The sequence below is a fragment of the Oncorhynchus masou genome, chromosome 3 (assembly GCF_036934945.1).
Source record: "Oncorhynchus masou masou isolate Uvic2021 chromosome 3, UVic_Omas_1.1, whole genome shotgun sequence".
In the NCBI taxonomy this organism is placed as follows: Eukaryota; Metazoa; Chordata; class Actinopteri; order Salmoniformes; family Salmonidae; genus Oncorhynchus; species Oncorhynchus masou.
Window position 1 is genome coordinate 37,130,591 of NC_088214.1, and position 26,481 is coordinate 37,157,071.

A 26,481-nucleotide genomic window follows, 5' to 3' on the forward strand; every position below is an offset into this window, starting at 1 on the left:
GCGGAATAAAACTGCATTTATTTAGCATGATAAATATATTCACATATTTGATAAGTTAATTCAAATATTTACACAACATGTAAATGTATTACATTTCAAACTAGTTCCCTAGATGGCGTAGTTATTCCTGATGTTGTATTCCTCCTTAACTCGATTTAATTAATAGCCCACCAGCCTAAATTAAAAATTTAAAAAAGGGAAAATATGTGTACTTGTAACAAAACACAATTTCTCCCCACCGATTTCGGACAACTTCCGGATGCTGTTCAGCCATGGGATAACAACAGACTGAGGCACTGAACACGGTGTGCAACATCTGGACGTTATTAGAAAAAAAGTCTGGGAAATGTTTTGTTTTATTAAGACAGTACAGATATTTTCCCTTTTTTGGGGGGCTTGCCCGCCAATCGAGTTAAGGAGGAAACCAACACCTTTGCATCCTGAATGGAGGATGCTTTATGTATAAGCCAGTCACGGGGGGACAGGTGTCTATAGATGGGTTAGCTGACAACATCATGAAAACGATGCGTACGCTTCAATGGGATAGAAGTCGGGGTTGTGATTCTGGATGGCCAGATAGCTACCAACAATGACAAGAAACTGCCACGAGGGGAATTGTAAGTGACTCTTTTCAGCTAGTCTTGTTCTTGATACCATTTCTTGTTTTGAGGTGTTTTGACTGATGCTAATGGATCAAATTCGTTAGCTAGCTTAACCAACAACTGTAACAATGGTTGAGAGACAACAAATGCTCATTGTGCAAATGTATTTATGTTTTGAATAAACATTGGAGATTAAATATAGTTGACATGTTGTCAACAATCTAAGCCAACCCTGTCTGTTTTGCCTCACAGTTGCGCACACGTCGGTTTTGTTGCTAAACAACCAACTTTGTCTATATCCGTCGGACGCAGATGACAAACAACATAAAATGAAATAGTGCCCTCTGGCGGCCATTTGGGCTAATTCCAAACTTACTGGCCTAACCACAACAAGTCCAAAACCTGTCCACCCCTAAAAACGTTTGACTGTCAGAACAACTTAACATTCACATTTTGCAAATAATTCACATCAACAAATGCTGTCACCTCATCAGTGTAACGTCCAAGTAGAAACACAGGTGACTCTATAGGTGGATGATATACACCACCAGCTGTACTTAGAAGTCTTTCAATACGCTGGTGAGACGTCTCATCTTCTCCTCCATTGTTTTCTTCTCAGTTTCAGTCTCCTCCAGGAGCTGACGCATCTCCTCCTCCACCTGAAATACCTGAGTCAATAACACACACATTCCACTATTAAACAAACCCCAATAACGAATGCATTATACACCTGAGTAAAAATACACACGGTCATACATCTGAGACATTTGCATAAATAATGCATTAGGAGATGTGCAAGGAATTTCAAGTTACATGCATGGATCTCAAGTTAACATTCATTCATTCCTTAGTATGTGTCTGAGCAGGTCAGTGTAGTGACTGTGGTAACCATTACTGTAAGCTACCTTCTGATTGGACTGTTCAATTCGTTTCTGCTTGTCATTGGCCAGCCGTAGGAGCTCGGTCTGATGGGATGCCTGTAGCGACTCCAGCTGTCGCCGGAATGCATCGTCCATACTGTGTAGCTTCTCTACCACCGCTCTGGAGGGGAAACCACAAGCACAGATACACTGTCGTCATTACTCTGACCTGGACCACCGCTGCAGGCTTGCAGCTCTTCGACCAATGTCTTATATTCTCATCTCTTCTATGATTCCAGTGGCTCAGTTGGTCATTGGAGCTCGGTGTTTGCAACGCTGGACTTCTGTTTCTTTCCCTCATACATTAATTTCATTATATGTGGCCCATATGTATCTATGTATTTACCATAGGTCTCTTGGGATAAAAGCATCTGCTAATGACCATATTATAATCATATTACTACTAATCCACAGCTGGATTAGATAGGAAGTCCTATACGTTGTCCTATTGAAGGTGTGTTAGTCAGCGTACTTGTGCGCCTGTGAGGCCTTGTCTCTCTCCTCCAGCAGCAGGCTCTCTTTAGAGTCGAAGCCCTCCTTCATGCGTTTCACCTGGCTCTCCAGCCGGGTCAGCAGGTCAGCCTTGTCCTGCCACTTCTTATTGGACACACTGCAGGGGAGAACATAGAAGTAGTAAACATGATGTATGTATGAAGGAATGTAGTGGGGTCAATGTGCATACATTAAAAGAATTGAGGATGGTGACACAGGGTGTCAGACATTGGATTGTGGGTCCTCAGAATGATGTTGTGATGGGTAAAATCCCAATTTGAGATCCACATCTGTACAAAATGTTTCACTCAAATCTCCCATTTACATCAACGCATGATTTATGGAAATGTATGAGCAACATGTGGAGCTCAAGTTTATTCAGTGCAGTGTGCTGTGCAAGTGTATTTGTGCGTGTCGTGAGCTACCTGAAGGCAGCCTTGACCTCGTCCAGCTCCATCTCCTTGTCCTCCAGCTGTTGCTTGAGCTGCTCCTTGCGGAGACTGAGCTGCTGCACCGTGTCTCCCAGGTCCTGCGATGTGGCTGACGACTCCTCCAGCTGCTGCTGCAGGCGCCGCTGGGCCTGCAGGCTCTCCTCACGCTGCCTCCGGCCCTGCTCGTCACGCTCTTGTAGGCCCTGAGGGAGAGAGAGGGAGGGTGGAGAGAGAGAGAAAGTGAAAGAGTGCTGACAGAGAGAAATGCCAATAGCTCTGAAATCAAGTGCACCTCAAGTACTTGACCAAGGTCTGATTTTTACTTTCTATAAGCAACCCTTATGGAGGAGAGACTTTAAAAACAGAGTAACAGGTTTGATTTTTACCATGTCCTAGAAACACCTCATATTTGAAAGATACGGCATGAAATAATCTCAACCTGTGTACTGTTACATCACACATATTCATTGGCAAAGTGGTCAAATGTTTCCCCAATGACACCAGTTAAAGTTCAATAACACCAGTGTATATATACACAGAATGGGTCTGAGCCAAATAGACTACATTAGTTCTGGAGAGTCATTGTTTCAGAATGAGCAGTGCTGTAGTTCTGCTGGTGTTTTTCTGTTTGTCTGGGGCATGGGCTCAGGGAGAGAGCGCAGGGGTCAGAGAGAATTACATCACTCAACGGGGCCTAGGTGACGGGGGAGAGAGTCGGGAAGGTGACGCTGAACAATCAACCTGACATCTGGACTGAGCTGAAGGAGCTAAGGGACATGGTGGTGGCACAGAGAATGGAGCTGGGGAACATGCAGGCCAGACTGACAGCCAGTGAGAGCCATGTAGATGAACTGAATGGAGAAGTGGTGGATCACAGAGTAGAGCTGAGTGTCACTAAGAATGAGGTGCAGTTCCACGAAAACAAGGTGGAAAAACTGGAGACCAGGAACGTAGGTAAAGTGATGTACAATCAACAACACTGTGACGTGTTGAATTCTAGTCAACTATCCCATTAAAGAAGGTATAGTGTCTGTTTGAAACAAGAACAATTACTCTCAGATGGACAAAAAGGTATGTCCATCAAAGGTAAGTTGCTTTTTCTAAGCATTCAATTTGCTGTCTGCAGTATTTTCCAGTATCATAAAATGAATTGTAGCTTTCAACCTTTCAGTGCCATGTTGAAAGTCATACAGAGTTGATTATCATAACTTATTTATACTTATCTGTACAAAATATCATTGGTTAGACTTGATTATGTACACCTGGGGCAATGGACATTCAGGAGAATGGACATTTGCAAAATGGTCTGATAGAAATGTATTGCGTAGATCAAACATGACTGTCAGATTGGTAGAGTAGAATGTGTGTGCTCTTATTCATTCTATTTCCATCTTCAACATGCAGTTTTAGACACTGCCCGCCATTAGCTGAAGGCGGCAAATGCAATAGTTTCAGAAAAGTAGTCACTTCCTGAGATCTGTATTCAAATTGTAAAAATGAAGCAGTTGCTTTCTCAGATCTGTATTCAAATAGTTGAAAAAAAGTAGTCATTTTTTGGGGATCTGTATTCAAATAGTTGTAGTCGCCTCCAAAGTAACCATTTGTCTCCACAGAAAAATAGCTACTTTCCACAAAGCATAGTTAAAACTAGTTATATCCTGTCTGCTATGAGAGTGCTTTGTCCCTGCTTTTCCTCTGATGCAGGTGTCTTCACTGCACCATTGAGAGGAGTCTACAACTTCAGAACCAGTGCACATTTTCTTGTTCAAGAATGATCTGTGTATAATGACGGTACATCAGTATAATAGTCACAGAGGCAGGAAGAATGTATCCAATGTAGTGACTCTAGAGCTGGAAGAGGGAGACTTGGTCTAAGCACACCTTTCCAGTGGCCACAGTCTCTATAATGATATCAATAATTACAGCATATTCAGTGGTTTCCTACTCTTCCCATTGCGAGGGGAACCTACAAATGCTTATCATATATTGAGCCAAAATTATATCAAGGTATTTACTGAACAATATTGCTGTCATTTACTGTCAGGTTTCCATTTGATTGATGAACATGTCCTTGCTGTGAATTACAGTGCCTTGCGAGAGTATTCGGCCCTCTTGAACTTTGCGACCTTTTGCCACATTTCAGGCTTCAAACATAAAGATATAAAACTGTATTTTTGTGTGAAGAATCAACAACAAGTGGGACACAATCATGAAGTGAAACGACATTTATTGGATATTTCAAACTTTTTTAACAAATCAAAAACTGAAAAATTGGGCGTGCAAAATTATTCAGCCCCTTTTACTTTCAGTGCAGCAAACTCTCTCCAGAAGTTCAGTGAGGATCTCTGAATGACTAATGAATCTCTGAATGACTAAATGACTAATGATGATAAATACAATCCACCTGTGTGTAATCAAGTCTCCGTATAAATGCACCTGCACTGTGATAGTCTCAGATGTCCGTTAAAAGCGCAGAGAGCATCATGAAGAACAAGGAACACACCAGGCAGGTCTGAGATACTGTTGTGAAGAAGTTTAAAGCCGGATTTGACCCCAAGCATACTTCCAAAGTTGTGGCAAAATGGCTTAAAGACAACAAAGTCAAGGTATTGGAGTGGCCATCACAAAGCCCTGACCTCAATCATATTTGTGGGCAGAACTGAAAAAGCGTGTGCGAGCAAGGAGGCCAACAAACCTGACTCTGTTGCGGGAAGCTTGTGGAAGGCTACCCGAAACGTTTGACCCAAGTTAAACTATTTTAAAGGCAATGCTACCAAATACTAATTGAGTGTATGTGAAATTCTGACCCACTAGGAATGTGATGAAAGAAATCCTTCTCGCGACTATTATTCTGACATTTCACATTCTTAAAATAAAGAGGTGATCCTAACTGACCTAAGACAGGGAATTGTTGCTAGAATTAAATGTCTGAGTTCGAATGTACTTGGAATGTATCTGAGTTTGAATGTATTTGGCTAAGGTATATGTAAACTTCCGACTTCAACTGTACATCTGATGGGTGGTATTCAGTAGAGGGAAATTGGTGGTTGGGAGATTTGACCTTCCCTTAATGATAAGGATATACTGTCCTTACTCCTGCTCCTAGTATAGCCATTTACCCCGGGCCTACAATGTCACGGCTAAATGTATCATGTGCTCCAAGCCTACCACCTGCTAACTTGACCCCATTCCTACAAAGCTGGTCAAATAACTTCTCCCAACCAACAGTCACCATTATAAACACATCTATCCAAGTGGGGATAGTTCCTGAGTATTTAAAAAAAGGGCAATCTTCAATTGGTACATCCATTTTTCATACTTTAAAATGAATGATACACAACATGACCAAAAATATGTGGACACCTGCTCGTCCAACATCTCATTCCAAAATTATGGGCATTAAATGTAGAGTTGGTTCCCCCTTTGCTGCTATAAACAGCCTCCACTCTTCTGGGAAGCCTTTTGTCCACATACTTTTGGTGATGTAGTGTACATATTAATTGACTCAGAAGAACTTATAAATGTCTCATATGCTTAGTTAAACTTTTGTAACCAATCAGAACCCAAAATATAAAGCTTTTTTTACGCCATTGTTTTCTAAACAACGTAACTGTAAACAAAACACTGTATAGCCTCAAAACATGGTTAAAACAACTTTTATCTCATGGATGTTCAGTCCTTGCATCCCTGGCAGTCTATGAATTTGAAAGTGGTTACATTTCTCCAGCCCCATCCCTCAGCAGTTGACCAAAACAGTGCTGGGGTGACCCTCTTGAGTACAACATGGGTTATTACGTGTCAATGCAGCATTGATAATCTCATGGTGCGTTCCATTATTGCCTGCTGATGCGGCATCAACCATGGACGACCATCCCATTGTACCTTCAGACTATGCTCACCACTCTGTTCTGCCACTTCAGGTCTCTTGGCCCTCCCGCTCAGCCCAGTCCAAGCTCTTCTCTGTCCTGGCAGGGGCCCATCTTCTGAAAACATCTGAAACCCTACCTCTTCAAAGAGTATATAAAAATACTCCTCACCTTGACCCCCTCAAAAAATACAGTGCTCAAAAAAAATAAAGGGAACACTTAAACAACACAATGTAACTCCAAGTCAATCACACTTCTGTGAAATCAAACTGTCCATTAAGGAAGCAACACTGATTGACAATAGATTTCACATGCTGTTGTGCAAATGGAATAGACAACAGGTGGAAATTATAGGCATTTAGCAAGACACCCCTAATAAAGGAGTGGTTCTGCAGGTGGGGACCACAGACCACTTCTAAGTTCCTATACTTCCTGGCTGATGTTTTGGTCACTTTTGAATGCTGGCGGTGCTTTCACTCTAGTGGTAGCATGAGACAGAGTCTACAACCCACACAAGTGGCTCAGGTAGTGCAGCTCATCCAGGATGGAACATCAATGCGAGCTGTGGCAAGAAGGTTTGCTGTGTCTGTCAGCGTAGTGTCCAGAGCATGGAGGTGCTACCAGGAGACAGGCCAGTACATCAGGAGACGTGGAGGAGGCCGTAGTAAGGCAACAACCCAGCAGCAGGACCGCTACCTCCGCCTTTGTGCAAGGAGGAGCAGTAGGAGCACTGTCAGAGCCCTGCAAAATGACCTCCAGCAGGCCACAAATGTGCATGTGTCTGCTCAAATGGTCAGAAACAGACTCCATGAGGGTGGTATGAGGGCCCGACGTCCACAGGTGGGGGTTGTGCTTACAGCCCAACACCGTGCAGGACGTTTGGCATTTGCCAGATAACACCAAGATTGGCAAATTCGCCCCTGGCGCCCTGTACTCTTCACAGATGAAAGCAGGTTCACACTGAGCACGTGACAGACGTGACAGTCTGGAGACGCCGTGGAGAACGTTCTGCTGCCTGCAACATCTTCCAACATGACCGGTTTGGCGGTGGGTCAGTCATGGTGTGGGGTGGCATTTCTTTGGGGGGCCGCACAGCCCTCCATGTGCTCGCCAGAGGTAGCCTGACTGCCATTAGGTACCGAGATGAGATCCTCAGACCCCTTGTGAGACCATATGCTGGTGAGGTTGGCCCTGGGTTCCTCCTAATGCAAGACGATGCTAGACCTCATGTGGCTGGAGTGTGTCAGCAGTTCCTGCAAGAGGAAGGCATTGATGCTATGGACTGGCCCGCCTGTTCCCCAGACCTGAATCCAATTGAGCACATCTGGGACATCATGTCTCGCTCCATCCACCAACACCACGTTGCACCACAGACTGTCCAGGAGTTGGCAGATGCTTTAGTCCAGGTCTGGGAGGAGATCCCTCAGGAGACCATCCGCCACATCACCAGGAGCATGCCCAGGCATTGTAGGGAGGTCATACAGGCACGTGGAGACCACACACACTACTGAGCCTCATTTTGACTTGTTTTAAGGACATTACATCAAAGTTGGATCAGCCTGAAGTGTGGTTTTCCACTTAAATTTGAGTGTGACTCCAAATTCAGACCTCCATGGGTTGATAAATTTGATTTCCATTGATAATTTGTGTGATTTTGTTGTCAGCACATTCAAATATGTAAAGAAAAAAGTATTTAATAAGAATATTTCATTCATTCAGATCTAGGATGTGTTATTTTAGTGTCCCCTTTATTTTCTTGAGCAGTGTATATATCCTATCCAGTGTGACTTACACTGGATAAAAGTATTTAGTCAGCCACAAATTGTGCAAGTTCTCCCACTTAAAAAGATGACAGAGGCCTGTAATTTTCATCATAGGTACCCTTCAACTATGACAGACAAAATGAGGAAAAAAATCCAGAAAATCACATTGTAGGATTGTTAATGAATTTATTTGCAAATTATGGTGGAAAAAAGTATCTGGTCACCTACAAACAAGCAAGATTTCTGGCTCTCACAGACCTGTAACTTCTTCTTTAAGAGGCTCCTCTGTCTTCTACTCGTTACCTGTATTAATGGCACCTGTTTGAACTAGTTTTCAGTATAAAAGACACCAGTCCACAACCTCAAACAGTCACACTCCAAACTCCACTATGGCCAAGACCAAAGAGCTGTCAAAGGACACCAGAAACAAAATTGTAGACCTGCATCAGGCTGGGAAGACTGAATCTCCAATAGGTACGCAGCTTGGTTCGAAGAAATCAACTGTGGGAGCAATTATTAGGAAATGGAAGACATACAAGACCACTGATAATCTCCCTCGATCTGGGGCTCCACGCAAGATCTCACCCCGTGGGGTCAAAATGATCACAAGAACGGTGAGCAAAAATCCCGGAACCACACGGGGGGACCTCGTGAATGACCTGGAGAGAGCTGGGACCAAAGTAACAAAGCCTACCATCAGTAACACACTACGCCGCTAGGGACTCAAATCTTGCGGTGCCAGACATGTCCCCCTGCTTAAGCCAGTACAGAGAGCATTTGGATGATCCAGAAGAGGATTGGGAGAATGTCATATGGTCAAATGAAACCAAAATATAACTTTTTGGTAAAAACTCAACTCGTCGTGTTTGGAGGACAAAGAATGCTGAGTTGCATCCAAAGAACCCCATATCTACTGTGAAGCATGGGGGTGGAAACATCATGCTTTGGGGCTGTTTTTCTGCAAAGGGACCAGGACGCCTGATCCGTGTAAAGGAAAGAATGAATGGGGCCATGTATCGTGAGAACAAAGGGTATATAACAAAGTATTGCGATAAACTTTTGTTATTGACCAAATACTTATTTTCCACCATAATTTGCAAATAAATTCATTAAAAATCCTACAATGTGATTTTCTGGATTTTTTGTTCTCATTTTGTCTGTGTACGTACCTATGATGAAAATTACAGGCCTCTCTCATCTTCTTAAGTGGGAGAACTTGCACAATTGGCGGCTTTTTGCCCCACTGTATATATAAAATATATACACACACTGGTAAGTGGTTGGGTAGGTTTAGGCACCCAGAACATTCACACCTGGCCCAATGGGCAAATCAACAAGTGGTTCTCTGGCCTTGGAAGTGTTTTGAGTACCTCTTTGAGTTTGCGAATGGTCTCTGTCTGGTCATCGATGACCTTGACTTTGATCCTCAGGGCGTCGTTGTCTCGCTCGTTCTGTTTCTTCTGACTCTCCAGTTCAGCAGCCAACACCTCAATCCTTGCCTCCAGACGACCCCTGTCCTGGGACAGAGACGCTCCTATGTGTGTGGGGTTTTTTTTTGGGGGGGGGAACAAACATGGGGGAAAACACAAGATGAGTGTCAATAAAGGTCACTCAAGGGAAAATGTTGAATTCAGTATTTATTGACCTGGTGGAGCTACTCGGCAGCCCAACACATTTAAATGAATGGAAAAGGAAGAGGATAGCAACTACAAAAAAAGTGAACTACAACCGGTTAGCCTAGATTTGAGATTGAAATCACTGTAAAGGGTACACTACATGACCAAAAGTATGTGGACAAATGCTCGTCAAGCAATCAATCATGACCATTAATAAGGAGTTGCTGCTATAACAGTCTCCACTATTCTGGGAAGGCTTTCCAAAAGATGTTGGAACATTGCTGCAGAGACTTGCTTCCATTCAGCCACAAGAGCATCAGTGAGGTCAGGCACTGACGTTGGGCTATTAGGCCTGGCTCGCAGTCTGCGTTCCAAATCGTGTTCGATGGGGTTCAGGTCAGGGCTCTGTGCAGGCCAGTCAAGTATTTCCACACCGATCTCGACAAACCATTTATGTATGGACCTCGTTTTGTGCACGGGGGCATTAGACATGCTGAAACAGGAAAGGGCCTTCCCCAAACTGTTGCCACAAACTTGGATGCACAGAATCGTCTAGAATGTTATTGTATGCTGTAGCGTTAAGATGTCCCTTCATTGGAACCATAAAAAAACCCAGCCCAGACCATTATTCCTCCTCCAAACTGCACAGTTGGCACTATGCAGTCGTGGCACTATGCAGTCGGGCAGGTAGTGCTCTCCTGGCATCCGCCTACACCCAGATTTGTCCGTCGGACTGCCAGATGGTAAAGCACTGCTCCAGAGTCCAATTGCGGCGAGCTTTACACCATTCCAGTCGACGCTTGGCATTGCGCATTGTAATCTTAGACTTGTGTGTGGCTGATCGGCATTGGAAACCCATTTCATGAAGCTCCCGATGTTAATTCCAGAGGCAGTTTGGAACTAGGTAGTGAGTGTTGCGAGGACAGAAGATTTTTACGCGCTACCCGCTTCAGCACTCCGCGGTCCCGTTCTGTGAGCTTGTCTGGCCTACCACTCCGCGTCTAAGCCGTTGTGGAAATGTCTAGGAGCAACTTCACAAAAACAGCACTTCCAGTTGACTAGAAATTTTACGAACTGACTTGTTGGAAAGGTGGCATCCAATGACGGTGCCACGTTGAAGGTCGCTAAGCTCTTCAGTAAGACCATTCTACTGACAATGTTTGTCTATGGAGATTGCATGGCTGTGTGCTCACTATTTTTATTTTATTGCAACAGGTGTGGCTGAAATAGCCAAATCCACTAATTTGAAGTGGTGTCCACATACATTTTATATATAGTGTACCATAGAAATATAATTACCGCAATAAACGGGGGTTTTGAGCACTGAATGGTGATTGGCTGAAAGCCGTGATATATACCACGGGTATGACAAAACATTTCTTTGTACTCCTCTAACTATGTTTGTAACCATTTTATAATAGCAATAAAGCACCCTCAGGGTCAGGTTTTTGTGGTGTATGGCCAGTACACCACGACTAAGGGCTGTATCCAGGCACTCTGTGTTGCATAAGAATAACCCTTAGCCATGGTATTTCGGCTTTATACCACACCCCCTCGTGCCTTATTTCTTTAATAATAGTAACTAAGTAATTCTATTTCCAAGGTGTTAGCATACCTTGTTGAGCCAGCTCCTGTCCCCAGATCCTCCTCTCAGCTCTGAGGCCGTCTATAACAGACTCCTGGGCGGTGAGCTGGGACAGCAGCCTGGCCTTGTCCTTCTTCACCAGCTCCAGCTGCAGTTGCAGACGCCTGTCCTCCTCCGCCCCCGCCTCCAGAGACCGCACTCTGCCCTGACGGGACACAAACACCACGGAAACAATCAACCCCCACCCCCTTATCTTAGCCCCAAATCCATTCACACTACCTTACGGGAAGTGCCTATAGTCTTAAACTCCAGGTACTAGGGCTGGGAATTGCCAGGGACTTCACGATAAGATATTGTCACGATACCTAGGTGCCGATATGATATGTATTGTGATTCTCACGATTCTATTATGTATTGCGATTCGATACTGCAATTTTATGTTCCAAACATATTGCTCACTATATGTCTGTTGCAGAGAGATAAGAGAGAGCATGAGAAAATTAGTTTTGATCAATCATGGAAATAAAAGCTATAAGATGAAAAATATCAGCGTTTGGGAGTAGGTCAGCTGACTAGCTAGCTATAGATACACACACACACACACACACACACACACACACACACACACACACACACACACACACACACACACACACACACTACCAGTCAAAAGTTTAGACACACCTCCTCATTCAAGGGTTTTTCTTTATTTTTAGTATGTTTTTCATTGTAGAATAATAGTGTAGACATCAAAACTACAAAATAAGATATGGAAAAATGTAGTAACCAAAAGTGTTTAAAAAAAATCCAAATATATTTAATAATTAAGGTTCTTCAAAGTAGCTACACTTGATGACAGCTTTGCACACTCTTGGCATTCTCTCAACCAGCTTCATGAGGAATGCTTTTCCAACAGTCTTGAAGGAGCTTCCACATATGCTGACGACTTGTTGGCTGCTTTTCCTTCAATCTGCGGTCCAACTCATCCCAAACCATGTCAATTGGGTTGAGGTCGGGTGATTGTGGAGGCCAGGTCATCTGATGCAGAACTCCATCACTCTCCTTGGTCAAATAGCCCTTACACAGCTTGGAAGTGTGTTTTGGGTCATTGTCCTGTTGAAAAACAAATGATAGTCCCACTAAGCCCAAACCAGATGAGATGATGTATCGCTGCAGAATGCTGTGGTAGCCATGCTGGTTAAATATGCCTTGAATTCTAAATAAATCACAGACTAGGTGACCAGCAATGCACCCCCACACCACCTCCTCCATGCTTCAATGGGAACCACACATGCGGAGATCATCTGTTCAGCGTCTCACAAAGACACGGCGATTGGAACCAAAAATCTCAAATTTGGACTCATCAGACCAAAGGATAGATTTCCACCGGTCTAATGTCCACTCCTCGTGTGTCTTGGCCCAAACAAGGCTTCTTCTTATTGGTGTCCTTTAGTAGTGGTTTCTTTGCAGCAATTTGACCATGAAAGCCTGATTCACAGTCTCCTCTGAACAGTTGATGTTGAGATGTCTCAAATCAAATCAAATTTTATTTGTCACATACACATGGTTAGCAGATGTTAATGCGAGTGTAGTGAAATGCTTGTGCTTCCAGTTCCGACAATGCAGTAATAACCAACAAGTAATCTAACTAACAATTCCAAAACTAATTTCTTATACTTGAACTCTGTGAAGAATTTATTTGGCCTGTAATTTCTGAGGCTGAACCTATCCTCTGCAGCAGATGTAACTCTGGGTCTTCCTTTCATGTGGTGGTCCTCATGAGAGCCAATTTCGTCATAGCGCTTGATAGTTTTTGTGACTGCACTTGGAGAAACCTTCAAAGTTCTTGTATTTTCCAGACTGACTGACTTTCATGTCGTAAAATAATGATGGACTGTCGTTTCCTCTTTGCTTATTTGAGCTGTTCTTGACATAATATGCACTTGGTATTTTACCAAATGTGGCTATCTTCTGTATACCACCCCTGCCTTGTCACAACACAACATAATTTATCAAAAGGATTAACGAAAGAAATTCCACAAATTAACAAAGCTCATCTGTTAATTGAAATGCATTCCAGGTGACTACCTCATGAAGCTTGTTGAGAGAATTTCAAGAGTGTTCAAAGCTGTCATCAAGGCAAAAGGTGGAAGAAGGTGAAGAATCTAAAGTATATTTTAATTTGTTTTAACACTTTTTTGGTTACTACATGATTCCATATGTGTTATTTCAGTTGATGTCTTTATTATTCTACAATGTATAAAACAGTAACAATAAAGAAAAACCCTGGAATGAGTAGGTGTCCAAACTTTTGACTGGTATTGTTCGTTATTAATATTTAATTCAGTGATTTCAATTATGACCCCAGCCTATTGCAGCAGGCGATTGGGAAACACAAGCACTTATTGCGAAATTGCCTCACAACTCGAAAAAATTAGTCTTAATTTGAACTAAGCAAGCTACTAAATCGTTCAGTTTATTATTTTTAGAATGTATAAAATAGCAAAAATAAAGAAAAACCCTTGAATGAGGAGGTGTCCAAACTTGATATATACTATACATCGATACATCGATACATACATCGATACATACATGCATACATGCATACATGCATACATTACATAGGGGAGAACAAGTATTTGATACTTGCATATAGAGGTCTGTAATTTTTATCATAGGTACACTTCAACTGTGAGAGACGGAATCTAAAACAAAAATCCAGAAAATCACATTGTATGATTTTTAAGTAATTAATTTGCATTTTATTGCATGACATAAGTATTTGATACATCAGAAAAGCAGAACTTAATATTTGGTACAGAAACCTTTGTTTGCAATTACAGAGATCATACGTTTCCTGTAGTTCTTGACCAGGTTTGCACACACTGCAGCAGGGATTTTGGCCCACTCCTCCATACAGACCTCCAGATCCTTCAGGTTTCGGGGCTGTCACTGGGCAATACGGACTTTCAGCTCCCTCCAAAGATTTTCTATTGGGTTCAGGTCTGGAGACTGGCTAGGCCACTCCAGGACCTTTGAGATGCTTCTTATGGAGCCACTCCTTAGTTGCCCTGGCTGTGTGTTTCCGGTCATTGTCATGATGGAAGACCCAGCCACAACCCATCTTCAATGCTCTTACTGAGGGAAGGAGGTTGTTGGCCAAGATCTCGCGATACATGGCCCCATCCATCCTCCCTTCGATACGGTGCAGTCGTCCTGTCCCCTTTGCAGAAAAACATCCCCAAAGAATGGTGTTTCCACCTCCATGCTTCACGGTTGGGATGGTGTTCTTGGGGTTGTACTCATCCTTCTTCTTCCTCCAAACACGGCGAGTGGAGTTTAGACCAAAAAGCTCTATTTTTGTCTCATCAGACCACATGACCTTCTCCCATTCCTCCTCTGGATCATCCAGATGGTCATTGGCAAACTTCAGACGGGCCTGAACATGCGCTGGCTTGAGCAGGGGGACCTTGCGTGCGCTGCAGGATTTCAATCCATGACGGCGTAGTGTGTTACTAATGGTTTTCTTTGAGACTGTGGTCCCAGCTCTCTTCAGGTCATTGACCAGGTCCTGCCGTGTAGTTCTGGGCTGATCTCTCACCTTCCTCATGATCATTGATGCCCCACGAGGTGAGATCTTGCATGGAGCCCCAAACTAAGGATGATTGACCATCATCTTGAACTTCTTCCATTTTCTAATAATTGCACCAACAGTTGTTGCCTTCTCACCAAGCTGCTTGCCCATTGTCCTGTAGCCCATCCCAGCCTTGTGCAGGTCTACAATTTTATCCCTGATGTCCTTACACAGCCTTCTGGCCTTGGCCTTTGTGGAGAGGTTAGAGTCTGTTTGATGGAGTGTGTGGACAGGTGTCTTTTATACAGGTAACAAGTTCAAACAGGTGCAGTTAATACAGGTAATGAGTGGAGAACAGGAGGGCTTCTTAAAGAAAAACAAACAGGTCTGTGAGAGCCGGAATTCTTCCTGGTTGGTGGGTGATCAAATACTTATGTCATGCAATAAAATGAAAATTAATTACTTAAAAATCATACAATGTGATTTTCTGGATTTTTGTTTTAGATTCCATCTCTCACAGTTGAAGTGTACCTATGATAGAAATTACAGACCTCTACATGCTTTGTAAGTAGGAAAACCTGCAAAATTGGCAGTGTATCAAATACTTGTTCTCCCCACTGTATATAAATATTTTTTACAAATTGACTCTTTGATTCAAAGTATTGATATAATATTGTCCAAAATAATATTGCGATATGTATCTATATACATTTCCCTCTCCCCCCCATCACTACCAGGTACTGCAAGATAGAAAATATTTTGATAGCTATAAGCAACATGCTGAAGAGCCCCGGTCGTGGTGTTGTACCTTGAGCTCAGTGACGGCGTCTCGCTTGGATTTGCTGAGCTCTGTGATGCGGCTCTTCTGCTCCTTGACCATGGCGGTGAGCTCCTGCACCAGACCCCCTGCCTGTCTCTCTCTGTTGGGTCTGAGACAGGGCAGCCTTCACCTCCGACAGCTCAGCACTCAGCCGGGTACAGCCCTGCTCCACCTACGTACGGAGGACACAGGCAGAAACCTTGTTAGTTGTTCCTATCAAAAAGTTTCATATTCATCTAATCATCAATTTCACGAGTCAAAGGCTCTCTTTAGTCCTATTGTCTGAATTCATCATTTTTATGACAGTCTACTACTGTGCATTCCCTGTTTGTGTCAATCTTACCAGCAATATGTTTTCTTCTAGCTCATTTAGTAGAAGGTCAAAGCAAAATAACTGAGTTAGCGATGTAGGGGACATTTAATACCTAATGAACCAAAGTGTCAATGTTACTACAATACACACACACATACATACATACACTACATAAGTATCTAGAACAGGTCAAAATGTGTCCCTGTTTCAGCTGTCTTTTTATGCTACTGGAAGTTAAATAACAAATAAACGGTTTTATTTGATGTTCTCTAGTTCAGTGTTCAGACCTCAGTGAAGCGAGCAGCCTCGATGGTGAGGGCCATACGGAACTCGTCCTCCAGGGCAGTGTACTGCTGTGAGGCCTGGGCCAATCTGTCCCCCAACCCAGCCCTGCTCTGGGCGTGTCTCTGCTCCACACCAGCCACCTCCTTGGCCACCACCTCCCGGAACTCTGCCCCGCCTGGCACCAGCCGACCCTCCAGCTCCTTCCTGTGAAACAGGATGACACCTTTAAGACTCTCACTGACTGACTGACTAAATTAATGAGATCTGGGTCAGGTTCAATAGGGAGAAAACATTTTGAAACTGAGTGAAATGGTGAAGAAACACTCATTTTCCATTGTGTGCCCTAATGATGGCACCGTACTGCAAAAAAAGGGTGCTGTAGTCTCAGAAGTTTACCATAGCCAAATACATTTAAACTAAATTTTTCACAATTCCTGACATTTAATCCTAGTAAAAATTCCATGTCTTAGGCCAGTTAGGATCACCACTTTGTTGAAGAATGAGAAATGTCAGAATAATAGTAGCAAAAATGATTTCAGCTTTTATTTCTTTCATCACATTCCTAGTGGGTCAGAAGTTAACATACACAATTAGTATGTGGTAGCATTGCCTTTAAATTGTTTACCTTGGGTCAAAAGTTGAAGGTAGCCTTCCACAAGCTTCCCACAATAAGTTGGGTGAATTTTGGCCCATTCCTCCTGACAGAGCTGAGTCAGGTTTGTAGGCCTCCTTGCTCGCACATGCTTTTTCAGTTGTGCCCAAAAATGTTCTATAGGACTGAGGTCAGGGCTTTGTGATGGCCACTCCAATACCTTGACTTTGTTGTCCTTAAGCCATTCTGCCACAACTCTGGAAGTATGCTTGGGGTCATTGTCCATTTGGATGACCCATTTGCAACCAAGCTTTAACTTCCTGACTGATGTCTTGAGATGTTGCCTCAATATATCCACAAAATTGTCCTCCATATGATGCCATCTATTTTGTGAAGTGCACCAGTCCTTCCTGCAGCAAAGCACCCCCACAACATGATGCTGCCACCTCCGTGCTTCACAGTTGCGATAGTGTTCGTCGGCTTGCAAGCCTCCCCCTTTTTCCTCCAAACATAACGATGGTCATTATGGCCGAACAGTTCTATTTCTCCAAAAAGTACAATCTTTGTCCCCATGTGCAGATGCAAACCGTAGTCTGGCTTTTTTTAATGGCGGTTTTGGAGCAGTGGCTTCTTGCTGAGCGGCCTTTCAGGTTATGTCGATATAGGACTCGTTTTACTATGAATATAGATACTTTTGTACTGGTTTCCTCCAGCATCTTCACAAGATCCTTTGCTGTTGTTCTGAGATTGATTTGCACTTTTTGCACCAAAGTACGTTCATCTCTAGGAGACAGAACGCGTCTCCTTCCTGAGCGGTATGACGGCTGTGTGGTCCCATGGTGTTTATACTTGCGTACTATTATTTGTACAGATGAACGTGGTATCTTCAGGCATTTGGAAATTGCTCCCAAGGATGAGCCAGAGTACTGGAGGTCTACAATTATTTTCTGAAGTCTTGCCTGATTTCATTTTATTTTCCGATTATGTCAAACAAAGAGGCACTGGGTTTGAAGGTAGGCCTTGAAATATATCCACAGGTTCACCTCCAATTGCCTCAAATGATGTCAATTAGCCTATCAGAAAGCTATGACATAAGGTAAAGCTATGACATAATTTTCTGGAATTTTCCGAGCTGTTTAAAGACAACTTACTGTATGTAAACTTCTGACCCACTGGAATTGTGATACAGTGAATTATAAGTGAAATAATCTGTCTGTAAACTATTGATGGAAAAATTACTTGTGTCATGCACAAAGTAGATGTCCTAACCGACTTGCCAAAACTAGTTTGTTAACAAGAAATTTGTGGAGTGGTTGAAAAACAAGTTTTAATGACCCCTAAGTGTATGTAAACTTCCGACTTCAAATGTACCTGTGCACTTGTTCCCTGGAGGCCAGCAGTTCATGGAGCTGCCGTAGCTTGTCTTTATGCTGTCGGAGCGAAGCTCGCTGGATCTCAAGCTCTCTCATCAGGGCCGACGCCTTGTTCTCCAGCTCCTGGCTCCTCTTCATCTGAAAGGTCATCGAAAGGTCACACCCTACTCAGTACGGGTAAGATTACTATGTTGCAGCACAAGGGCTTGGAATTTTTCCTGACCACGGTGCAACGTTTCATCCCAGTGCTACCTATGGAAGCTCTACTATATCCATGAAGTATCAAGGGTTATGAGGCAGCAGTAGCTCTACCTCCTCAGCCTGCCGGCGTGCCTTCCGTGCTTCACTATGGGACGTGCTGTCCTCTAGGCTGCGCAGCGCCCTCTTGTGTTGCTCCTCCCGCTGCAGGACCTGCTCCAGCTGCAGCGCGGAGCTCTGACACCTCTCATCTAGCTCCTCCACGCGAGCCTGCAGACCAGAGCGTTCAGAACGCTCCTTCAACAACAGCTCCTTCAGTCTGGGAGGTGGAAAGAGAGACAGGGGATTGAGACACAAGGTTCGACTTTAGCTTGTATTAAAAACCTACAGGAAGCATGAGATAACGGAAGTAAAGTGTGTATGGGAATTTAGCAGAGATTTTAACTTTTTGTGACAAGAACATAAGGAATTTCTGTGTTTGTGTATGAACTGTATACAGTAAGATACTCTAACCTGTCGGTGGTGTGCAGGGCCATGCTCTGCAGGTCTTTCTCCTGGCTGGCCTGGGTCTGCAAGGTCTTCATCTGCTCGGTCAGCTTCCTCACAGCCTGCTCAGCCTTCCACCGCCTCTCTCTCTCCTGATCACGCTCCTCCACGATCGCCTAGGGAGGCACGCAAACACACACAAAGTTCATTGTGGCGCACTAATTCTGCACGCACTTTCATAGTATCAGTAGTAGTTTACAAAATCACTAAGTTGATATATTCAATTAGACAGGGAATCTATGCATGATATGACAGCCGAACTAGTTAAGTTCAACGACGATATGTACAGCAGTGGTGTAGAGGACGTCAAACGCACGTAAACGCCGTTTACACACTTTTTGTTCTAACTGTACGAGCATGAACCATCCTTTTGCGGAAAAATGCATTAAAGCAGGGATCATCAACTAGATTCAGACGCGGGACCATTTCTTTCTTGAGCGGACGTTCGGGGGCCGGAACATGATTACAAATTATTTGTAGACTGCAAATTGATTGCAACAATCCAAAACAGATATAACGTTTGACTAAAACACAATCATTTCAAACCTTGCTTACATTTGTTAAAGATCAAGTGTCTCCACTACACATGGGAATACTTGGAAACAGATTTCTTAAACTAACATCACTTGGAGATGATTTCCTGGTGTTTTTACAGTCTTTTATGTCCAAGAATAAAATCTAATAAAAATACTCCCCAAAGATGTTGCTTAGAAAACAGAAGTATACGGAGCATTACTTTACACACCGTGATCAGCTTTTTTTCTCTTAAAAAAAAAAACCCACTACGTCACTGATGTACACAGATACTGCATATGACAACTGTGGTCTATGGTCCGTACCCTATAAGTCTCCTCCACTGCTTGTTTGGTGCTGCTGGGGGTCTTCCTGACTGGTCCTACTGAGTCGGCACCCCCAAAGGCCTGATGGACGCCTGACTTCCTCCCAGGGACAACTGAACACTTTGAACTTTTCCCTTTGCTTCTCTCTTGATCACTACACATAAAAAAGTCAAAGCAAAGCAGTCTCTTTATAGGTTTCAGAATAAGTATGAAAATGTGTCAACTATGATTGATTAGGTTCACTAAAACAAAACAACTCGAACTGAGTGGGTATGATAAGAATCTGATGAAGCATAACCACAGTGTCAATGTCACTGCGTCATGTGTGGAGATCATGACAGGCGTGAAATTGTCAAATAAGAAACTTGCCAGCAGAGAGGCAGTGTCTGTTACCTGTCTGGTTGTTTGGCCTTGGTGGGGTGCTTGATTGTCCTCTTCACTGCAGTACTGTTGCTACCCCTGTGCCGAGTTGGGATTCTGGAGCGACGTCCCCGGTTCTCCTTCCCGCTATCACACTCACTCTCTGACGTGTTGTCTATGTCCCTCTTGGGCCTCCGTACCTTCACAAAGGGGGTGGAGCTGCTAGAGACCTCCCCTGCAGGAGTCTGGCGACCAGGTTAGGAGCGTCATCAGTGATGCAGGTGGATAAACCATATGCATTACTACTACACTACTTTGTAGTATACAACTCAAATACTCTAGTGTAGAGAGCACTACACCACTGTATAGTACTACAATAAAACTGGGCCATAATTTCATTATATGCGTGATGTGATATACACTGAGTGTACAAAACATTAAGAACACCTTCCTAATATTGCGTTGCACCTCCTTTTGCCTCAATTCGTTGGGGCTTGGACTCTACAAGGTGTCGAAAGTGTTCCACAGGAATGCTGACCCATGTTGACTACAATGCTTCCCACGGTTGTGTAAAGCTAGCTGAAAATCCTTTGGGTGGTTGACCATTCTTGATACACACGGGGAACTGTTGAGTGTGAAAACCCAGCAGCTTTGCAGTTCTTGACACACTCAATCCGGGGCGCCTGGCACCTACTACCATACCCCAATCAAAAGGCATTTCAATCTTTTGTCACCTTCATCTACACTGATTGATTTGAATTTAACAGGTGACATCAATAAGGGATCATGTTTTGTACACTCAGTGTATGTGAATGTATATACAGGTGCCAATCAGCATCAGTCAGACGTCTTTAGACCGTTCCATCCAGTCTCACCTGTTGGAACAGCCGGGACACCTGGTGCTCCAGTTTCTGGATACGCTGTTCATTGTTTGGGTCTGCTGCTGTACTATAGCTGCCCGCTGTAGCCCAACCTGGCTGTGAAACCTGGGGCCGTCTGACTGGATCTGGGGCCCCCACTGGGCCCCCTGCCCGCTGGCGGAACTGCTTCAGCACCTCGTCAATATGGGAAGTTGTGGAAGAGCCGTCAACCCTAGCCTGTGGGGACATCTTATGTTGAGATATTAGTTCTACAACATTCAATAGGTGTAATATGTATTAATACACCCAGAGAAACATGCCATGTGCCAGATAAGAGAAAAACAGTTCAAAGTGACCCAAAGTGGTGACACTTAGACTACTTCAAATTACAAAAAGCATTCATATACACTGCTTATAAATTACTTGTCAATTTAGCAATTTTATAACTAATTTATTGCAATCCTCCTATTTTTGCCATGGGGCATAGAGAAACAATTGCAATTTAACAGCTAATTTCATGCAATACTACACATTTTGAAAAAAGCAAAGGTTTGCCGTTTTTAATATGATATCTGAGTGAGAGTGACTAAAAAAAAATCAATGGGGCCCCCCGGTCGGTAATTAGACCATGGTTACTACAACTTTAGATAGCTGGACGCGAGAGTAACTTACCCCTCCCAAAAATGTTAGCTGGCATGGGCTAATTGAGTGACTGTCAGTAACTGACATAACAAGAGAAAAACTGCTGATGCACAACCAAATTATTATATTTTTTAAATTCACCTTCTGAAAAGAAATGGATCTGGGGAAATTGATCCGCGGGCCTACAAAAGGGGTTGCCCATCACTGACAGAGGGTGATATAAACCCACACCAACCCTTTTGGCATACATTATATAGAATATCATTTGGTTGTGATTAATGTTTACCAGTTCGTTGGCACTGGTGTCTGAGGAGAGCAAGAAGTCCACATAATTCTCCAGGCCGGGGATGTCGATGGGGCTGTCCTCCCCCAGAGGAGCAGGGTTCCCCAGCCGATCCACCCCATCCAGGCTGGAGACCTGGGGTAAGGACTGGAGCACCAGCTCTCTGTAACCTGCAGCAGGGAACACAGAAGTCATTGAGTTTGAATATGCCAAATAGATGTCCAAAATACTTAGTTTACATGACCTACAGCGCCTTCAGAAAGTATTCATACCCCTCGACTTATTCCACATTTTTGTTGTTTTTCAGACTGAATTTCTCTCACCCATCTACACACAGTACCCCATAAGGACAAAGCGAAAACATGTTGTTTAAAAAAAAAAAAAAAACATTTTTGCAAATGTATTAAAAATGAAATATTTAATTTACATAAGTATTCACAACCAAGTCAAAACTTTGTAGAAGCACCTTCGGCAGTGATTACAGCTGTGAGTCTCTGAAAAGTCTAAGACCTTTTCACACCTGGATGTACAATATTTGACAATTATAATTTTTTACAATTCTTCAAGCTGTCAAGTTGAATGTTGATCATTGGAGGACAACAATTTTCAAGTCTTGCCATAGATTTAAGTAAAAACTGTAACTAGGCCACTCAGGAATATTCAATGTCGTGTTGGTAAGCAAATCCAGTGTATATTTGGCCTTGTGTTTTAGGTTGTTTTCCTGCTGAAAAGGTGAATTTGTCTCCTAGTGTCTTTTGGAAAGCAGACTGAACCAGGTTTTCCACCAAGATTTTGCCTGTGCTTATAGCTGTATTCGGTTTCTTTTTATTGTAAAAAAAAAGCTCCCTAGTCCTTGTCGATGACAAGCATACCCATAATATGATGTTGCCACCACCATGCTAGAAAGTATGATGAGTGGTACTTAGTGATGTGTTGGATTTTCCCCAAACATAGCACTTTGTATTTAGGAGAAAAAACTTTTGTCACATATTACTTTAGTTTCTTGTTGACAAAAGGATGGATGTTCTGGAACATTTGTATTCTGTATAGGCTTCTTTCTTTTCACTTGGTCATTTTAGGTTAGTATTTCTGGAGTAACTACAATGCTGTTGATCCATCCGCAGTTCTCATATCACAACCATTAAAAAGGGATCTTTCAGGATTTTGGCTATTATATTTTTAGGTCTCTGTGTCCAGTATAAAGGAGGTTGAAGGTAGTTTCGTGAGCCAACACTACCTAGCGTTAGCGCAATGACTGGATGTATATAGGTATCTGCTAGCATTCCAAAGTATCCCGTTAAACTCTGTAACCGTTTTAAAAATCACCATTTGCCTCATGGTGAAATCCCTGAGCAGTTTCCTTCGTCTCCAGCAAGTGAGTTAGGAAGGATGCCTGTATCTTTGTAGTGACTGGGTGTATTGATACACCATCCAAAGCCTAATAACTTCACCATGTTCAAAGGGATATTCAGAGCCTGCTTTTTTTCCTTCTTAATCATCTACTAATCCGGTGCCCTTCTTTGCGAGGCATTGGGAAAACCTCTCTGGTCTTTTTGTTTGAATCTGTTCTTGAAATTCACTACTAGATTGAGGAACCTTTCAGATAATTGTATGTGTGGGGTACAGAGATGGGGTAGTCATTAAAAAAAATAATGTTAACCACTATTCTCAAACAGGGAGTGAGCCAATACAATTTATTATGCATTTTGTTAAGCACATTTTTGCTCTTATTTAGGCTTGCAATAACAAAGGCGATTGAATACTTATTCGCTCAACAACACAAAAACAGCACACTAAGCACAAACAGCATAGTGGGGGACAAGCTAAAAAGGTATGCTACCCAACGTGCCCAACTGGACCCGTCCTGAGCACACTTGACTTATTGACTCAAGACATTTCAGCTTTCCATTTAAAAAAAAATCATTTCAACATTGAATTGACAAAATTACACTTTGACATTATGTTGTATTGAGCATAGTTCATTGACATACAATCTCAATTTAATCCATTTTAAATGCAGGCTGTAACACAACAAAATGTGGAAAAAGTAAAAGGGTGTGAGAATTTTCTTAAGGCCCTGTATCTCTGGCTAAATCTCAAGAAACTGCAATTTTTGGTTTTTCATGGACATACTTTTGCATTTTCACTCAGAATGGAGGTTTAGTATGGCTACCCAGGAATTGTGTAGCTCAAATAGCACTGCAACATCACTCAATTTTCATCACCGCTCACCTGGTAAGCTGCAGACTGAATTGCCTGCTCCCTCCACACTTAGAGTGACATCACTCAGATTCTCCAGTCCCAGCATGCACTGCAGCAGCTGGTTGATGCTGTCCAAGCGGTTACTATGGAGATGGAGGTTCCTCAGTTTGTACTCCGCCCCGTGAAGGTACAGCAAACCTGGGTATTACAACCAATGAGTATCACCCTCATGTGATAGTAAATGTACATTTTTGTTACGGAAAACTTGGCCATGTGTGATCATCATGAGCAGGGATGGGCAAGTCTAGTTCTCTGGGACAGTGTTGCCCATCCCTGTTCATGAATGTTGTGGTCAGTAGGCTGCACACTGTGCATGTAAGTGTAAACTGAAGCTTACCTGTGAGGTCACTTATCTGATTATAGGCCAGGTTTAATCTTATCAGGTTAACAAGTCCATTCAGTCCTGAAAAGGAGAAATTAACATCTTACACACAAAAGCCCAATTTCAAATGTTTGTGACAAAAATAAAAAACTAACTGAACAACACTTTTCTGTTTGACCAGGGCTCACCTTCGACCTTAGTGATCAAGTTGCAGGACAAGTTCAAGGTTCTCAGTGAGGCTAGAGAGTTGAGGCCCTCGATGCGAGAGATATGATTGGACGACAGATCCAAGTGTCGCAGATGCCAAGCAGTGGTCAAGCCCTCTACTTTCAGAATACGGTTACAATGCAGATTCAGGGATGTGACATTGGCACTCAATGGGACCTCCAGCAAACTACACAGAGGGTGACATGATGAGAGAATTCCATGGATTATTTCATACAGAAGTTCCAGGTGAAGATTTTACTGGAAGATGAAGGTGTGATTACCTTGATATGCTCTTATCTATCAGACACAGCTCTCCATCCGCCATCGCCTAGAAGATCACAAAGAAATAGCTCGTTTCATTCATGCACAATTTCAGTGGTTACATTTCTACAGCCGCATCCTTCAGTTGACCAAACAAAGTGGCAGGGTGTTGAAATGGCTAAATGGGGCTTTATGACTGTGCACTTAAGGTATGTACCCAACGTTAAATGTGCTAGTAGCAACGTTACCGAGCTACTGCACTGTTCTAGCAAAGATGTCTTATTGTTAAGACTGTGGTTCTAGTGTAGCTAAACGTTAGCTTGCCAGTTTATGGTTAAGACGTTAGCATATAATAAGGATTTTCTACAACTTACCAACAACCTCATCCGAATATTGGACATAAAGACGTGTAACATAATGAAATAAAATAAGTGTTCAAAACTATGAAACTAACGTTAGCTAGCTAACGTACTGTAGCCATGCTAACAACAAATCGACAAACTACATAGAAACAGCAAACCTCCCTCGACCCACGACAACCTTAACCACTAACAAAACACGAAACATAGCTAAATGTGTACTATCCTCATCCCAATACTAACCCCCAGTGCAATGTGACTTGTAGAAGTTGTTCAGCATCTGTTGTTGTTGTTTTGCCGCCTCTCCACTTGAACTGGCCGCCTGTATCATCGACTTCCGTCAATATTCAGTCGCATTACTGGTCAAGCACTGCAGGTGGCGGTAATGCGCAGACCGTCCTTGTGCACAGGTCTTCTTCCTTGATGAAGTTTTACAGCGTTTGGCATCCAGCATACAGTATGTTGCAAGTTCCTTCACCAACTAGACTGGAGTATAAACCTTAAATACTTTGCGCTAAGAAAAAAGGTTAAAGGGAATTTTTAAATATTTTAATTGTCTCTACCCTCTAATCCTACATTCATTAAAACACACCCCTATTCCACTACTACTTTAACCCTATCTGGTCCTTGTAACTCCTCTGCAGTCAAATCTCGTATCCCCAAATACTTCTCTGCAGCTGACATCACAACCTCTATTTTCTGTGACTTTTGTTCTATCCCTGCAGTACAGATGATACCATTGTTATGAACCAGGGGAGGCTGCTGAGGGGAGGACGGCTCATAATAATGTTTGGAACAGAGGGAATGGAATGGCATCAAACACATGGAAACCATGTGTTTGATGTATTTGATACCTTTCCACTTATTCTGCTCCAGCCATTAACATGAGCCTGTCCTCCCCAATTAATGTGCCACCAACCTCCTGTGCTATGAACGCTAAGAAGCCAATCTTCCTGAAGCATATATCACCCATTGGCCTATCCCTTTGTGCTGGCACAGATCCACTACTCACACGGATCCTCTCAGGATCCAGCACCCTTGACCCCTCTTCCTCTACGTTCTTCACTGTGCAGCATATGACACCCCCTGCACCACTCTGAGCCTGGTAAC

General features: G+C 43.1%; 1 protein-coding gene across 1 annotated transcript; it reads right to left on the bottom strand.

Moving 5' to 3' along the window:
- Window positions 1-25,704, bottom strand: lrrcc1 (leucine rich repeat and coiled-coil centrosomal protein 1). The gene is given in 21 exon segments (XM_064939547.1): window positions 1-1,270; window positions 1,508-1,643; window positions 1,995-2,132; window positions 2,440-2,648; window positions 9,445-9,608; window positions 11,306-11,480; window positions 15,658-15,769; window positions 15,771-15,841; window positions 16,270-16,471; window positions 18,231-18,370; window positions 18,545-18,749; window positions 18,944-19,092; window positions 19,816-19,969; window positions 20,209-20,420; window positions 21,051-21,272; window positions 21,964-22,130; window positions 24,193-24,360; window positions 24,560-24,625; window positions 24,733-24,938; window positions 25,033-25,079; window positions 25,615-25,704. Coding segments are annotated over 20 exon segments (3,051 nt in total). The 5' UTR covers window positions 25,077-25,079; window positions 25,615-25,704; the 3' UTR covers window positions 1-1,159.
- Window positions 25,705-26,481: the final 777 nt, after the last annotated feature.